The sequence below is a fragment of the Berghia stephanieae genome, chromosome 1, assembly GCF_034508935.2.
Source record: "Berghia stephanieae isolate SIO BIC M18660-M18661 chromosome 1, UCSD_Bste_1.3, whole genome shotgun sequence".
In the NCBI taxonomy this organism is placed as follows: Eukaryota; Metazoa; Mollusca; class Gastropoda; order Nudibranchia; family Aeolidiidae; genus Berghia; species Berghia stephanieae.
In genome coordinates this window covers 129,881,863-129,899,259 of record NC_088360.1, presented here as the reverse complement: position 1 = coordinate 129,899,259, position 17,397 = coordinate 129,881,863, and the positions used below count along the sequence as shown (strand labels likewise).

Here is a 17,397-nt window from a genome sequence, read left to right as displayed (position 1 = left end):
GATTAGAAATGCCACCTTGGCATTTTCCATCCCCAAGCAATAGATTATCCAAACACACCAAAATTTTGTCTAAAACCAATGTCGTGTTTAGTCCGTAGTTGATTAATATAATTTAATTTTGTTATAGAACAATTGGTCATGCACCAACCTGACCATTTGTTTGTATATTATTATTATTATTATTATTATTATTATTATTATTATTATTATTATTATTATTATTATTATTATTATTATTATTATTATTATTATTATTATTATTATTATTATTATTATTGTTATTATTATTATTATTATTATTATTATTATTATTATTATTATTATCATCATCATCATCATCATCATCATTATCATTATCATTTGATATAGCGCCAGTATCCACAAATAGTGCTCAGAGGTGCTTTACAATAGTTTTTTTTTTTTTAAATAACACATGTTCATTCATTCGAATCCAAAATCACTACAACAGTCCCATGAGTCACATACATATCTTGTTCGAAGTTCACATATAATCCCGATAAGCAGAATGAAAAAGATTGTGTACTTATAATATCCATGTATCAATCTGATCTTTTCTTTTGTTTGTATTAACTGTAATATATTTATATTTTCAAAAACAATAGGACGTTTAAATGTCTCTTGCCCCATATAACCCTTAATATGATATCATATCACAAGCTCCAGCTTTTATTTCATCAAGATACAAGATGCTAAACATTGATGTATATGCGACGCGAACATATTTGCAGGTATTATAACCGGATGCGGACAATATTATGGGCTCATTTTAAACATTGTTGTAATGGAGAACATTTTGCGCTGGTTTGAGAGTATTTCCATAGCAACACTGGGACCATAACAATTTGTGTTATCAGACCTGCAAATAAGTTCATGTCGTGTCTTTGAGTCAGCAATGCGCTTCGGGCATAAGTGAACGTAATGGACTGCGTCCCTCTATAACAATCACTCTAGCCGTGGGTCATTGCAGAGAGTGTGATCAGTGGGTGTCAGTCTAAGCTCTAAGAATGATTTTTTTAAGAGAAAAGAATCGCTTTTAAATTATAATTTTTAGAAAATTTCATACAGAAGAGTAATATGTTAGTAAAATGAAGCTGAAACTGAAGCTATCGTTTCATCGACTATCATTTGATTGCTGAGTGCAATGCAACAACTGCCAAACAATGTCTAATGCTATCTTGACGGATCCTCTTACTCTTATTAATGATTTAAGTTGTTATAACTTTTGAGAAAAGTACATGACATGCGTTTAGTTTTGTATAGACTGTTTTTCCTATTCAGTAATTTAGCTTTTTGCGACCTATGTATTTGGCATTTTTTATAAACTCGATTTGGCTGTACAGGGAAACTTGGAAAAAAGACGGAAAAATGCTATGGGGTTTTTTGTTTTGGGAGGCACTTTTGTTTTGATTTGATGACTGCACCAGCGTGTACAATAAGTGATTGGTGATAGTTGGTGAGACTAGGTCCCTAATCTTGACGATGATTTTTATTTATAAAATCGCAGCAATTCTAGTTTCGTGACCGTGATTTAGTACATAGTCAAAATTACTGAATCAGAATCGTAATCCACTCACTTGTTTTGACCCACTTGAGCTTCAACTTGAAAGCACACTCCACCGTCATCGTGACCGATTAAAATTCTGTTCTCAGACACAAGATCATCGTCCAAGTAAACAAAAACAAATCTAACAAGAATGGCCGCGACGGTAAGTGTCATAAACCTAAGCGTACACTCGGGGGTCTTGAACTACAACTTTACTTTATGTCCCAGCCAACCAGAAATAAGAGAAGTATTAGAGTTAGCGTTAGAGTTTGTTTTATTTTCCACGTTTGCTAGAGTTCGTCTATTACTTGAGCTCAATTTTTTTGGATAACCACACTTGCATTAAATCATTTTTAGTTTTGATTGTAATACATTTTAAAATTTTAAGTTCTTTCCTACTCCTACTTCCTACTATCTGACTAAATTGCAATTTACTGTTAAGGATGCATTATTGATTACATGAACTTGAATGTCATATATGTGTTTCAGAATGACAAGACAAAAGATCACAATGTCAAGTTATCAAAGGCTCTTTCTTGGCTTTTGAGGCATGGAGCTGAGAAAGAGGGCTTTACTTTGCTAAAAGGTATTGGAATGGAATAAGTCAAATCCATCTCATATTATTATTGTTGTTGTTGATGTTATTATTATTATTATTATTATTATTATTATTATTATTATTATTATTATTATTATTATTATTAAAATCATTCTCTAAATTTTACAATCGGATTTGAAATGACCGATAGTCAATAATACATAATTTTTTAATTTTTTTTGGTTAAAAATTAATAAAATATTTTATTAAAAATCGTGACCGGCATACTACTTAGGTGAACATTAATTTTTTTTTTCAATGGACTATAAAAATAAAACTGTTATTTTTGTAACTTGATTAAAATAATTCTAAATATATATATATATTTTTATTGTTTGTTTTTACAGGTGGTTTCCTATATGTAGAAGACATCCTTAAACATTCGAAATTTCATACAGCTTCTATTTCTGATGTTCGAAATGTTGTGGAAAATAATGACAAGCAACGATTTGCTCTGGAGACAGATGAGGAAACTGGAAAATTAAAGATAAGGGCAAATCAAGGTCACTCCTTGCTAGTAAGTCATGATGTATTATGATAAAAACAGTGTAGTTCATACTCATATATAAAGGCAGTGTTGGTGTTTTGTCAATTTCTCATTTTAGGTTATTTCTTTTGAGTTCATGTGTTCCATTTCATAAATGAAACAGGAAAAATAGTAAGAATAAAAAAATTAAAAAAATTGTTTTCTGTATCATATATTACAGTAATTTTAATTTAATCTTTTTCAAAAAAATTGTTTTTGCCTTGACATAGCATTAGTTATTTGTATTTGTCTCTCATCACCATCATCCTTCATCTATACGTCCACCTCCCTCGCTCTTTCTTCATCCATCATTTATTCATTTTCACATCAAAATAAAGGGATGAAATTGACGTGTTCATAAGATACTTAGATCACCAAGGAAGAAATGGATCAAAATTTTTGCCAGAAATCACATCTCATAACATAGCGGCCAACTGTCCCGATAAAATTGGGAATGTCCCGATTTGACAATATGGAGAAAAACAAAAAGATTTTGTTAAAAATTGGACTGTTTATATGTAAGGTAATGACCCTGGCATGTCCCAGGATTATGATTTTTTGACTAGCAAATCAAAACAAGGAACTGACAAATAGTGGGTATAGCTATGAATCTATAATATATATTATAATAGCCCAAACATACTGCCATTTTGGGTTATGGCAGTGATGCGCTTTAGGGTGTCCCATTTTAGCTCTTTGAAAAGTTGGTCACTATGTCATAATCATTGGCTCACTTCCTTCCACAGGTTGATGAATTGGCTCTAACTCCTGTTACAGTACCCGACGACTTTCCTATTGTTATCCACGGAACCAATAAAAAGGCTTTTCACTTTATTTCTCATGAGGTTAGTTCATGAGTAGTGATAATTGATTGACTGGTGTTAGTAATTTATTTTTTCAGGGCTGAATTGTGATGGATAAAGCTTTTGTTAATTTTCGAGTATTTTATGCAAACTTTTACTATGACAGCAGTAGCGACTTTTGTTGAAGTACCTTCCTCTTTTTGATCTACTTTTCTTCGGAATGTTTTGCTCATGTAAAAGTAAAACAAAAGATAATTTTAAAATATACAAAGCCATAATGGATGGAGCATGTATGTAAACATGAATTTTTATGTGGTTGCTTTGATGTTGAATATTTTTCTCAATTAAAAGAAAACAAACCCGTGTGGTGTCCGGGGTCCCTCAAATGAGAGGGTCAAGAATAGCCCAACGCCAAGCCAGCGTGTCGTAAAAGGCGACTAATGGTGTGTGATTCCCCCATCTTTGAGTCACCTGGTCCTCCAGGTTGGGGGTTGGCAAAGGGTTAACACCCCTTTCCGTTAAACTCAAACCGTTACAGAAACACAGACAGACAAACTAAATCCTTTTTTTAGCTTGGGCGACCGAAGAGTTTCTGGAATTACAGAATTTATGAAGGACAACAGACAAAGCCGAAAGGACTCTGCTGACCCGATGACGTCTTCGCCAAACAAGCAGCTTCGAATTGCGTCGTGGAACGTTCGCACCATATATGAAGCAGGAAAAAGCTCTCAAGTTGTGACTGAGATGAGAAGATACAGGCTGCATATACTTGGAGTAAGCGAAACCCACTGGATACAATCCGGACAGAAACACCTCAAGTCTGGGGAGAAGATTTTATATTCAGGGAGAGGGGACGGGATTCATACACAGGGAGTAGGAATAATTCTAAGCAAGTTTGCCCAGAAGTCACTGAGAGGATGGGAACAATGCGGAGAAAGGATCATCATGGCGTCCTTTACAACACGGAGTAAGAAGATCAGCATGAACATTGTACAGATCTATGCCCCAACAAATGATGCAACAGATGAGGACAAAGATACATTTTATGGTCTGCTACAACAAGTCATTGACAAGTTGCCAAGGAAAGACATCAACATATTGATGGGAGATGCTAATGCAAAAGTGGGACAGGATAACGTAGGCTATGAAGGTATCATGGGACGTCATGGCATGGGAGAAATGAATGATAATGGAGAGAGGTTTGCAAATTTCTGTGCATTCAACAGTTTGGTGATTGGAGGATCAGTGTTCCCCCATAAGAGGATCCACAAAGCAACTTGGGTCTCACCAGATGGTGTGACAGAGAATCAGATTGATCATTTTTGTATCTCTCGTAGATTCAGACGTTCATTGGAAGATGTGACAGTACAGAGAGGGGCAGATGTTGGATCAGACCACCACCTGCTATTGGCAAAGCTTAAGCTCCGACTCAGAAAACACGGGGCCAGATCACATACAAGAAGAAAATTCGAGGTGAATGCACTTGATGGGGAAAAGAATGAGGAATTCAAACTACAATTGAGTAATAGATTCCAACCTCTTACTGAGCTCGAGGAGGACATAGATGTAGAGTCACATTGGGCAAAGATCAAGGAAGTCTACATAACAACTTGCCATGAGGTATTGGGGTAAAGAAATCGGAACATAAAGAATGGATAAGTCCAACCACCTTGGACCTTATTGAAAAGAGGAGAACAAGGAAGGAACAAGTGAATGCAAGCCGAACAAGGGCTTCAAGGCTGGATGCACAAGAGCAGTATCGAGCCATAGCTAAGGAAGTCAAAAGATCTGTGAAGAAAGACAAGGAAGCATTCATGAACAGACTTGCAGAGAAAGCAGAAGCAGCAGCGACTGGAGGACACATGAGGATCCTTTATCAAACTACCAAGACACTTGCTGGAAAATATGGGAAACCAGAGGTACCAGTCAAAGACAAAGATGGGAAAACTATTTTTGGAAAAGAGGCTCAATCTGAACGATGGAGGGAACATTTCAACTGCCTTCTGAACAGACCACCACCAGACAACCAGCCAGAAATTTTGCCTGCAAGGAATGAGCTACCAATTAGCTGTGATCCACCATCGATAGCAGAGATTGTGGGTGCCATTAACAAGATGAAAAGGGGGAAAGCTGCTGGACCAGACCAGATTCCACCGGAGGCTCTAAAAGTTGATGCGAAAAGAAATGCTGAGGCCCTGCACCCACTATTTGAGAGAATCTGGAATGACGGGATATTCCCAAAGGATTGGAAGGAAGGACATCTTATCAAGCTTCCAAAGAAAGGGGACCTCAGTAATTGTAATAATTATCGAGGCATCACTCTTCTTTCTATCCCAGGAAAGGTTTTCAACCGTATTATTTTAGAGAGAATTAAGAATGCAACAGATGCTAAACTGCGGGACGAACAGGCAGGTTTTCGGAAAAACCGTTCAACCACCGACCAGATTGCCTCTCTGCGAGTCATAGTAGAACAGTCTATAGAATGGAACTCTCCTCTTATTGTCAACTTTCTGGATTACGAGAAGGCTTTCGACAGTATTGACAGAGCAACATTGTGGAAAATTCTGGCACATTATGGACTCCCTGAAAAGATAGTAAACCTCATTAAGGAAATGTATGAAGGATCAAGTTGCAGGGTTGTACATGAAGATCAGCTTACTGACAGCTTTGAAATTAAGACTGGTGTCAAGCAGGGATGCTTGCTCTCACCATTCCTGTTCATCCTTGCCATTGATTGGCTAATGAAGGAAACCTCCAAAGGGAGAAGAAATGGGATACAGTGGACCCCCTGGACACAGTTGGATGATCTGGATTTTGCAGATGATCTGGCTCTTCTGTCCCACACCCAGGACCAGATGCAAGCAAAAACCACAATTATAAACAGCCTCTCGGAATCAATTGGTCTAAGAATTCACCCTGCAAAGTCAAAGGTCTTGAGGATAGGTACGCGTCAAAGGGAGCAGATCAAAGTAAAAGATCAGGAACTCGAAGATATAGACACTTTCTGCTATCTCGGAAGTATAATTGACAAGGATGGAGGCACGGAAGCAGAGGTGAAAGCACGAATAGGAAAGGCACAGGCTGCATTCACATCTTTGAACAGAGTTTGGAGAACTAAAGATATCTCCCTTCAACTAAAGCTAAGACTTTTCAACTCAAACGTGAAGTCTGTCCTACTGTATGGATGTGAAACTTGGAACGCATCACAGGCATGTATAAGGAGGGTACAGATTTTCGTAAACAGGTGCATGCGTAAGCTACTCAGAATAAAATGGATGGATAGAATAAAAAATGAAGAAGTATGGAAAAGAACACAGCAGAAACCAGTGGGAGAGGATATAGGAAGAAGACGATGGAGGTGGATTGGACACACGCTTAGAAAGAATGACTCAACTATAACAAAGAAAGTATTGGACTGGAACCCTCAGGGCAGAAGATCAAGGGGAAGGCCACGAGGAACATGGAGAAGAATTAAAGAAGCTGATATACAAAGAAGTGGTAAGACCTGGAATGAGATAAAAAAGTTGGCTCAGGATAGAGAAGGATGGAAACTGTTTGTCTGTGGCCTATACCCTGACCCAGGGTGAAAAAGGCAATGATGATGATGAAAAGAAAACAAAACAATTACAATTAAAAAACATGAATTTTTATGTGGTTGCTTTGATATTTTTAATATTGAGTTTTTAAAAAATTTTTCAGGGTCTGAAGAGAATGAATAGGAACCACATACATTTTGCAGCTGGAGAACCAGGAGAAAATGGTGTCATAAGTGGTTGGTATTTTCTCTTTTTCTCCTTATGTGATCTTTGTGTCTCAATGAAGTACATTTTAAGTTTGAGATTGCGGTAGGGGACAAAAGTGATGCCTTGTCAGTTGTGTTTTCAGATTGATCACTTAAAATTTTTTTTTTGAAATATGGACATTTGTGTTGTTTCATAAAGACTATTATTAATTTAATCTCACGATCGCATTAAAAATAAAATCAATTACCTTTGTAAAAAGCTGCTACAACTCAAGAATTTGATGTGATACGGAAACTTTACAGTATGAGATCAATGCGGCTATGTGGTCTTGTGGTATGAGACTCACTTTCGGATCGGAAGGTCCTGGGTTTGAGCCTCGCTCAGTGCATTTAGTTGAGTCCTTGGAAAAGGCTCTGTACTCATATATTCTCACCATACTCAGGTGTAAAATGAGTACCTGGCTGTAAACAACGATGTCTTTGTCCGAAAAAATTTTAATATCGCCTAACAGGCGTCATGTCCCATCCTACATGTTAAGTGTTGCTGTTGTCCAGGGACCCATTGTAAGGCGCTTTGAGCATGTTTAGTGGATATTGTTCTATATGAAAGCTCGATTGGAATTAGAATTAGTTCTGGTAAGGTTGGCAGGTCTGGCTAAGGGGCATAATATATTCATTAGACTAAATCAGGCAGGAGATTCTCTTTTTAAACTCTGAAATCACATACCAGAGTCCTAAATGTATTGATGCTCTCACTCACTCAATCCTCTCCGGGCCTGCTGGCACTTGAAGCGATGCAAAGGATCTTCACCTGGCCCTGTCAGCAGCTATTCTTGGGGCCATCTTGAGGGACAGATCTTTCTGTTTTAGGTCCCTCTCTGTTGTATGTCTCCAAGTATGTCTCCTTGGGGGTGCCTCTCTTCCTCTTTCCTTACGGTGTCCATCGCAGAGCCTTTCTTATCAGTGTTTCATCTGGTCTGCAACAGACACGCCCCAACCATTGCCATCTTCTCCTTTTATTTATGTTCTGGTACAAAATTTTCATTTTAAACAAAGTTTTATTGAAATTTAGATGCTCATAGAACTACAGATGCAGCCCAAAATTCCTACAAATTTTTCGTACAAGGAGGGGTGCCTTATGGCACTTGTCAAATATAAAGTTTTTAGTAATATATTATATGTGATCTTTATTTCTTTTTTGTTTGTTTTTGTCTTCACTATAGGGATGAGACAAAGCTGTTCCGTGATCATTTATATCAATCTAAGGAAGGCATTAAACGGTGAGATTATACAGCTGAGATAATGAAAGCTATTAATTTTTGTTGTTGTTTGTTTTTCTTTGTTATATACCCCATGCACTGTGTTTAAATTTAGGCCAGTCAGTCTAATTCAAAAAGAAATATTGTTTCTGTGACTTGTTTTTTTTGTTTTGTTTTGTTTTGTTTTTTTGGGCTTTTTTTTTGTGAACACAGATTTACGATTTTAAAAAAAGAAAAGTTTGACCATCCCATCATTTATTTTCTAATTTGTGCTCAAAAAGACCAAAAAGTATGTCAAGGGGCTATAAAAATCCTAAAAACAAACAAAAAATATAATCGATAACTGTTGTTCCAGTTCCATTAAAAATTTATTTTTATCTTTTTGATCAATATTTTCATATGTCACAAAATATTCTCATTATCATCAAACCCTGTTCAGTTTCACAGTTATTCAATGAATAGCTCAGGTTGAAATATCACTAATCATTGTGATACTTTTATTTTTTATTTTTAAAGCATTCCTTGCAAGTACAAGATTTTTGTTGGGATTATTGATTTTTAATATTTTTATTCTTCTTACAGATGGCTTCAAATTTTTTCAGTCCGCCAATGGTGTTATACTTTGTCCTGGTAATGACGGAGGAATCCTCCCGACTACATATTTTGACAAAGTAGTGAATCGTACTTCCAAAAAGAAGGTATGAAATATATTGTCATCATTTGTAATTTTCTATTGTGAATATTATGTTAATCACTTGTTCAATGTGTTATAGTGCTATGCGTTTAATGTCAGACTAGAATGTTCCTTTAGTGGTTTTCAACTGAAGGGAGTTAAAATTGTATAGATGTAAGGATATTTGATCTAGTTGTATCACTCATGGCTTGTGACCTGCATGTCCTGGGTTTGAGTATTACTGTTAGTGGCATAATGTTGTGCCCTTGGATATAGCTCTTTACTCACAATTTATTATACTAAGATGTAAACTTAGTACCTGACTGGAAATTATGTTGTCTGTGTTGATAAGAAATTATGATAGTGCCTTACAAGCATCATGGCCTTCGTGCTACATGTGAAGTGTTTTGTTTGGCTTGGGACTCCTTGTAAAGCATCTAACGGGATATTGCGTGTCACAGAGATTACTGCTTATTTTAAAAAAAGAAATAAAAGTTATCTCACTTTATCTCACCCCTATTTTTTATCATCCAAAACCTTTCATAAAACAATGAAGTCTTTAAAATTAAGTAGAATAAAGGCAAACAATTCAATTGAATTGAAAATATTTCTGCTACCATCTGCATCTATTTCGGCTTGACTTCGTGAATGTGGGTCACAGAGCGATGTTTTAATGCCCTTTTTAGCATTTATGAGTTTTTAATGCTATCTTACATTTCAAATGAAATGAAAATCTACATTAAAATGGGTGTTTATAGCCCCCCCCCCCCCCCCCCAAAAATAAATAAATTATAATTTAATTTTATTACTATATCCCTTATCATCCAAGCTAGGAGAAATCTTAAATTGAACGTTACTTATAAACCAATAAACGAGATATAATCCTATATTAACTTGGACTCTTTTTAAAAAATTTTCTTTTCTGTGCAGATTCCATTTCATCAAGGAGAACCCATTCAATCATCATCCATTCAGGTTGAAGATCAAGTAGCGAAACAAAGAGAAGAACTGTCTTCTGTAAGCGCTGATGACCTGGCTGATGAGTGGGAAGGACAGAAGAGGAGAGGGAAGAATAAGAAGTCTACATCTTGACGATCACAATTGATATTTTTAACTATGTTGTTTTAGTTCATACGGAGTATGCAATACTTATTAAAATGTCCTGTTTATCATGACCTTATAAATGGATCTAGAATATGCCATTCACACGTTTTAAATGCATACCTACCAAGTACCCTGCAAAATCGTATTCACCCCTATTTTTCTGCCATATTAGAGAACTCTTGCAGCTGGAAAACAATAAGCTCCGATTTTTTTTCCTTCTCTGTTTTCTGGAATACTGTTATGAAACATTTAGCATGAGTATCTGATTCTTATTTTATTACATCCCTCTCACAATTTCATCATTTCTCAAAGACACAAAATTTACGCTCCAAAGTGCACACAAAGCATCGCTTATTTAAAACAGGAAGTTGGAGTGAGTTTTTATTCAAAATATGGATGTGGATTGGATTCTAAATCGTATTTTAAAATCCATGAAAAACGACTTTGTGTCTTATTTTGCTAAGAAAAAGAAAAGCCGGTAGGGATTATGTTAAGGGGAGTTTATGTTTGTTCTTTCCTCATATATTTTTCAAATAGGCAATGAACCTTTCATTTTATTAGAAGAAAAATAAATAGCAACAGTTTTGGTGACACTGACAAGAAAATGACTGTTTCAACAAGTTGTTCTGTACCTAAATGCTTTCATCTTAATTGTATTTTCAAAGAGTTTCATATATGTTTTCATATATAAAGTACAAAAGGCATTGTAATATTGATGATCACTGCTAAATCGGCAAATGTAAGTGATAGGATTACTTTAATATGCTAATAGAGTGCATGTTTAAAGTAAAGGGGGTGTTAAGCGCCGTGTATAATTATCAATTAATTTTAAGATAACATGATGAAAAGGACATTAGCAGCTTCATAAAACATAAATGAAATTCCTTCAAAATATATATATATATATATATATATATATATATATATATATATATATATATATATATATATATATATATATATATATATATATATATATATATATATATATATATTGTTTAGAATAAGCATTCAACCTAAACATCAATATATAATAGAAAATATAATATCAATTTGATAGATGCTCAGTCAGCAACAATCAGCTTCTCTCAAAATGGCCATCAGCTCAAGCCCACCCTTGTTAGCTTGGAAAAAATGAAGATGAAAAAAAGATAAAGTATCAACATTGAAGAATAATGAAAATAAACACTTGCCTGAGCAAATGGAGTTGTTTCCAGAAACTTGGGCAATGAAATAGCAGTTCTAGGGTCTCGTATTGTGCAGATTTGTTGTCTTGTGGTATGACACCCGCCTTCGGATTGAAATGTCCTTGGTTTGTGTCCTGCTCTGAGCGATGCATAGTTGAGGCCTTGGAAAAGGCTCTTAACTTACATTCTCTCACTTTACAATTTATTATTGTTCAATAAAAAATGGGACTTATTGTCCCCTTTACCCTTATATATCTATTTGGCTGTATCTTAAATTCATTAAATCTAATTATCAACACGTCCATTCCTGGATTTCGGTACAATGAAATAATTTTTTATAGTAAAAATTTGACTTTCTGTACATAACGTTTGTTCTGTACCTTTCAGTAAATGGTCAAACTAAAGGCTATAGTTATAGGTCAATTAAGTGAGAACACGTGTTAATCATTCCACATCTATTTCATTCTGAATCATCTGTCTTAAAGAACATCTGATCACTCATCATACTCCAGTTACAAAGACACAGTCAACTTTCATCATTATTTCAAAACTATTTTTAACAGGGGAAAACAAAACATTTTAATAATTTTGGCCAGAAAATGCGTCCTTCAAATAGTAAAATGACCGTCGACTTTAAAAAAAAAAAAATCCCAAAAAAACTCTCAAACCCGGGACTAAGGAAGTCCCAGGTTTGAGAGGTTTTTTTTTATTGAAAGATAAGGGAATGTTCTGTGATTTGTATTTTGTTCTTATTTGAAACTGTTATATTCATCATTGTTCATTATTTTTTGTCTCGGAGTAGATCTGCATACACATGGAGTTTCACTTAAAGTTCAAAGCACATTAAGAAAGTCGTTTCATGGTTTTCGTTTGTTTCTGCTATTGACCTGTCCCCACAGGAATATGCGGCTGCATCGCACCCGATGCCGCCGCATCCTGAGGCCTTCCGCATCCGATTCCGCATCCGTTAGCAAAAAAAAAATAAATAAAATATAAAAAAATTGGCTCTTTTTTGCCGAAAATTTTGGCCTTGTATTTTCGTTTTCAAAGAAAACCGGCGTTTGGTTATCCTATTAAAGCAGAGGTAGCCCACTCTAAAGTGCCATATTGTGACTCACTCCAATACCTGGCCGGCCTGTCTGCAGATATCAGAATACAAATTAAAGCAGAAATGGACTTCATCTCTGAAAAGTGCAAAGTCTTTGTGCACGCAACAGACTTGTTTCAAAGTCAATCAACAGTTGCTGTCAAGGTAAGGCGCTTTCATTTCAGCAGGTCTATTTTGCCTATAACACATAATTATGCATGTATTGCTTTTTTAAGACTTTTTTTTTGCATATCCTCTGTTGTATAGTATCAACTCAGTCCAGTCTAAGATTTAACACATCACTCCTCCCTCTTTGAGTTTTAAAAAAAATCGTTACTCTAGTCATAATGGTCGTCATTGCCTTAATCACAGGAAACTATATTTAACACATAAAGTCTGATAAAAGTTGCCTGTGTTCTTACCACCAATAAAATCATCACTTTCATTCTATTTTATACTTCTTGTAAGCCAGCCAACAAATCATACTCATGATTCCGTTTTTCTCTCTCTCTTTCTTCTATTTTTCAAATCCAGGCATGGTCCAAACTTGAAAGTTTGCAGTACTCCTTTAGAAGCTGTGGAGTCAGCATGAGGGAAGCATCTAAGCATTTCCCAGAAGACCTGCCCTCAAAGGACAAATTGGCTCTGCAGGACCGATACTGCCAAGCTGTCTCTTCAGTGTCAGAAAAGGTTGATAAGTATATGACCCCAGATGGCCGACCAGCAGTTGAATTTCTACAGCAAATTCAATTTTTTGATCCAACTCGACTGGTGACATTTGACTTTAACAAAGACCGTTTACAGAGGGCTCTGCCTGGTTTGTCTGCTGTTCCAGAGAGTGAGTTTCACTGGTACAGGGAAACTGTGGGACCACAAGCGGTTAAAGTGTCTGGGGGTTGCCAGTGGACCTCACTATATTCTGGAACAGCAAGGCAGATGAGTTGCCTCAGCTGTCAAAATGTGCACGAAAGTATATTTATGCTCTTGTGAATTCAGCTGATGCAGAGCGAAGTTTTTCATTGTACAACCTGGTCTTTTCAGACCGCAGACGATCTTTGAGTGAGGATAACCTCAAGGGTCTTGTTTTCATGTTTTATAACAATTTTATTGATTCTCTGTTGTAAGTGGTACATGTAATATTTCTTAAATTTCTTTTTAGCTTTAGACAACCATTTAATAAATTACAAAATGACATCCAACTCAAAATACAATTTTATGTCGAGTTATTCTCACCACCCTGTTGCATGCCTAAACGTTATCACCAGTGTTGTGATTAGATTTAGTTAGTCATTAATATTGTTGTCATCGTATTGTGAATTAATGTTGATTTGATTTACTTGTTCTCTCAGCTTATAAATTTACATTACCACGTTACAAAATGTCGGATGTTTGGCATAATTTATGGCATAATATTGGATTTTTGGCATAATTTATGGCATAATTTGCCCTTTTTTTGGCATAATATTGGCATAATTTTGCCCCAAAAATGGCATAATTCCGCGGGGACAGATTGACTATGATAAAGCCTCTCTGTGATAAAACCAAATATGTAAATTATAACAGCCCCTTTCTTCTTTGTTTCTATTAAATTATGGGTCTGGGTGGGGTTCCTGACTTCCCATAGTGGGCAGGGAGGCACTTACTGTGTCTTCTGTCCCCCAATATCTGTTTTCCAACATGCCTTCTCTCTTTGTCTTGGAATGAGATTTCTTGGTTTTGTCCTGGTCCTGGCCAGATACCCTGGCTGAGAGGGAAGCAGTCAAATGTATTGTTAGTTTTGGGAGATGTTATTTTCCTTGTAAATCATCTGTCTGTTATGCACTGTATTATGTTTTGTTTATGTATTATATATGATTTGTAAACATTTGAGTGTGTTCCTCTTAGTGGGGACCTGTGCTTGTGTCTGGATGAGACTTTTAGGTGATCTCAAACTAAGTACTTTGCTAGTGTGCTCTTGGAATCTACACCTGTTTCCTATTTGAACCAATTCCCCTTTGTCTTACATTTTCTTGGGTGCTTTTATTGTAATTCTAAAACTTTTTACTATCCCATTTTTTTCCTTTTTACTGGTGCTGATATGACCTAAATGTGTTGCAAGCGCTGTAAAACCCTTAAAAACAAAACAAACAAATATAGATAAATACATAGTGATATTTTGGCCGATTGATATTTTGCGCAAAAAATAATTTATGGTGTTATATTCCATTCAGTTTTGTTTTTTTTACTATGTATACCGTATTTTGTATTCTTATATTTTCTAAAATATTTTATTATTATTATATTAAATATATTTTTAAAAAATATATTCTCATACATTGTACAATTTGAAGTGTATAGATAATTTTTATTCTTCTGAGCTCTATCGAAGCATAATAAATATGTATGTCTTATTTTTAAAAATGATTTTCTTCGTTTTAAAACTTTTTGACCCCCTCCCTTCAAATGTGAATAATCTCGGCCCTAATTGAGATAATTACAAAATTCAAACTGCATACTGTCCAGAAATAGTGCCTCAGTTAAAATATGAAATAAAATGGGATTCGAATTTTTCCGACATTCGATGGGTTTTGCCGGACACCAGGGTAATAAATTCAATATAAAAAGTGGTTGTCCTGTTGTTGTTTTTTTTTTTCTCTGATATTTTATGTTTATTTTATATATTACAATCTGAATTAAGGATTTGCATCATGTTGTGATAATTTAAACAATTCATCATCATGTAGATATTTGTTTATTTGATATACGATTTTGAATTAAAATAATATGAACAAGAATATATTAGAGTCTAAGTTTTATTCCTTTCGTATTGAATATTGATTTCACCAATTTAATTCACTAGTTATTATGTGAACAATCAGACACTATGTGTTATTGTTAAATGGGGTATTTTTGAAATCCTGATCCAAATTTAAGTAAGTATCTGGGTGGGGTTCCTGGCCTCCCATAGAGGGCAGGGTGGCACTTACCGTGTCTTCTATCCCCCGATATCTGTTTTCCAATTTGCTTTCTGTCTTTGTCTTGGAATGAGATTATTTGGTTTTACCTTGGCCTTGGCCGTAGTGCTTGGCTGGGAGGGAAACAGTCAAGTGCATAGTTATTGTTTTGGGAGATGATATTTTTTTCCCTTGTAAATCATCTCTCTGTTATGTATTATTTTGTTTGTTATTTTGAATGTATAATGTAAGCATTTGAGTGTATTCCTCTTAGTGGGATCTTGTGCTGGGGTATGGGTGAGACATTTAGGTGTTCTCAAACTAAGTACACTGATAGTGTGCTCTTGGAATCTACACTTATTCCCTATTTGAACTTCTCCCCTTTGTCTTACTTTTTGTCCTCAAGTTCTTTTTTGTTGTACATCTAGAATCTTTTCACTATCCAATTTTCTTCCTCTTTACTGGCGCTGATGTGACCTAAATGTGTTGCAAGCGCCGTAAAACCCTAAAAAACAAACAAATTTAAGTATTACATTACACTCTATACTAGCATATTACTTGCACACGCATAGTTCCCCTTGTCACGGTAAGATCGTATCTGTGACGATTTGACTTTGGGAGAAGACAAGAGGAGGTGAAAGTGAAATAAAAATTTTTGTTGGCTTACAATTTATATTGTATTATTTTAATTGTCAAAGTGTATTTTGCAAACTACTATATGCATCCCAGCATCCATAATTTATTGTTGTATAAATCACACTTTTGTCTTGTTTCTTTGTGATCAATAATGCTTTTAAAAATACGAGTCGATTTTGTTTTCAGATATGCTATATCATATAGGACTTACATATTTGGATTACACGTTGAGGGAGTCCAACCTTACAACTGGGTGTGGTCTTCTGACCAGCCTTGCTGGGCCATATGTTTCTCCGAGGGCAGTGGCAAGTGAAGTCCTTTGATAAGGCATTTGTCACCGGGTGCAAAATGAGTACCTGGTCAGCAACAACATTGTCTCTGTCGAAATACATTGTAATAGCGCTGTACAGGCACCATGTCTCGTCCTTCATAATGTGTTGCTGTTGGCAAGAGGATACTGCCCTATATTGCAAAACAAATATTTCAAACACCTTCTTACACTCCACATATCATTTGGTCTTAGAGTGATGATGCTTACCGTGGATCCGCGGCTATTGCCCCCCCCCCCCCCCCCCCACACACACACACAGATCCTCAATTCGCAAAGATTCCCGTACATGCGGGTGGTTGGATGGGAGCATCACCCTTGAATCATATACCTATGATGTTCGCATGGGTGTACGATCCGATAGTGATGTCGTTTCTTCTTCTCTTTACTAGCCTATCCTGCTTCTTTGGTTTGTGATTGTATTTTTGACAGGGGATATTTTTTTTCCTGTAAATCCTCTGCCTGTTTGTTCTTGGTTATTTATAATTTAGCTTATGATATCTTTAGATTATGATTTTGATTTACATTTGTACTATTTTTGTTAGATTGCTTGTTTTTTTGTTTCAGCGGTCTCTCATATAACCTCAATTGTGTTGGAAGAGACCTAAAGCAACAAACAAACAAAAAAAAATTCCCGTACATGTTTCTTTCATTTCTCCTATGTATTTCTGGGGCTCAAGTAATGGTATCAGGGGAAATTACTCAACTACTTAGAGAGAGAGAGAGAGAGAGAGAGAGAGAGAGAGAGAGAGAGAGAGAGAGAGAGAGAGAGAGAGAGAGAGAGAGAGAGAGAGAGCATTGTGAAAACAGCCTGAGTAATGGGGTTCCAACAAAGTAGTGAATTTCCCACGGCAACAATGTAATCAATTACTCAAGAGACAACGACCCATCAAAGGATGATATTTTAACAAATAGATGAAAGTAGATGTATGAACAGTCTGCATCCTGGGTAATTAG

General features: G+C 35.7%; 2 protein-coding genes across 4 annotated transcripts; both read left to right on the top strand.

The window, feature by feature from the left end:
• Positions 1-839: 839 nt before the first annotated feature.
• LOC144963162 (tRNA 2'-phosphotransferase 1-like) lies at positions 840-10,874 on the top strand. Of its 3 annotated transcripts, none has more exons than XM_078896880.1 (9): positions 840-936; positions 1,672-1,727; positions 2,054-2,150; positions 2,510-2,679; positions 3,435-3,533; positions 7,191-7,263; positions 8,457-8,513; positions 9,075-9,190; positions 10,096-10,874. In XM_078896880.1, the coding sequence occupies exons 2-9, from the start codon at positions 1,716-1,718 to the stop codon at positions 10,255-10,257; spliced, it is 786 nt and encodes a 261-aa protein (XP_078753006.1). In that variant the 5' UTR covers positions 840-936; positions 1,672-1,715; the 3' UTR covers positions 10,258-10,874. The 3 variants fall into 3 exon arrangements, with proteins under 3 accessions (XP_078753006.1, XP_078753008.1, XP_078753007.1); XM_078896882.1 differs by having other exon boundaries at positions 861-1,006; XM_078896881.1 differs by lacking the exon at positions 840-936 and adding an exon at positions 982-1,000.
• Positions 10,875-12,444: 1,570 nt separating this feature from the next.
• On the top strand, positions 12,445-16,605 carry LOC144963161 (uncharacterized). Its single transcript, XM_078896879.1, has 2 exons — positions 12,445-12,708; positions 13,078-16,605. Exons 1-2 carry the CDS (start codon positions 12,628-12,630, stop codon positions 13,531-13,533), a joined length of 537 nt encoding a protein of 178 aa, XP_078753005.1. The 5' UTR covers positions 12,445-12,627; the 3' UTR covers positions 13,534-16,605.
• The last annotated feature ends 792 nt before the right edge of the window (positions 16,606-17,397 follow it).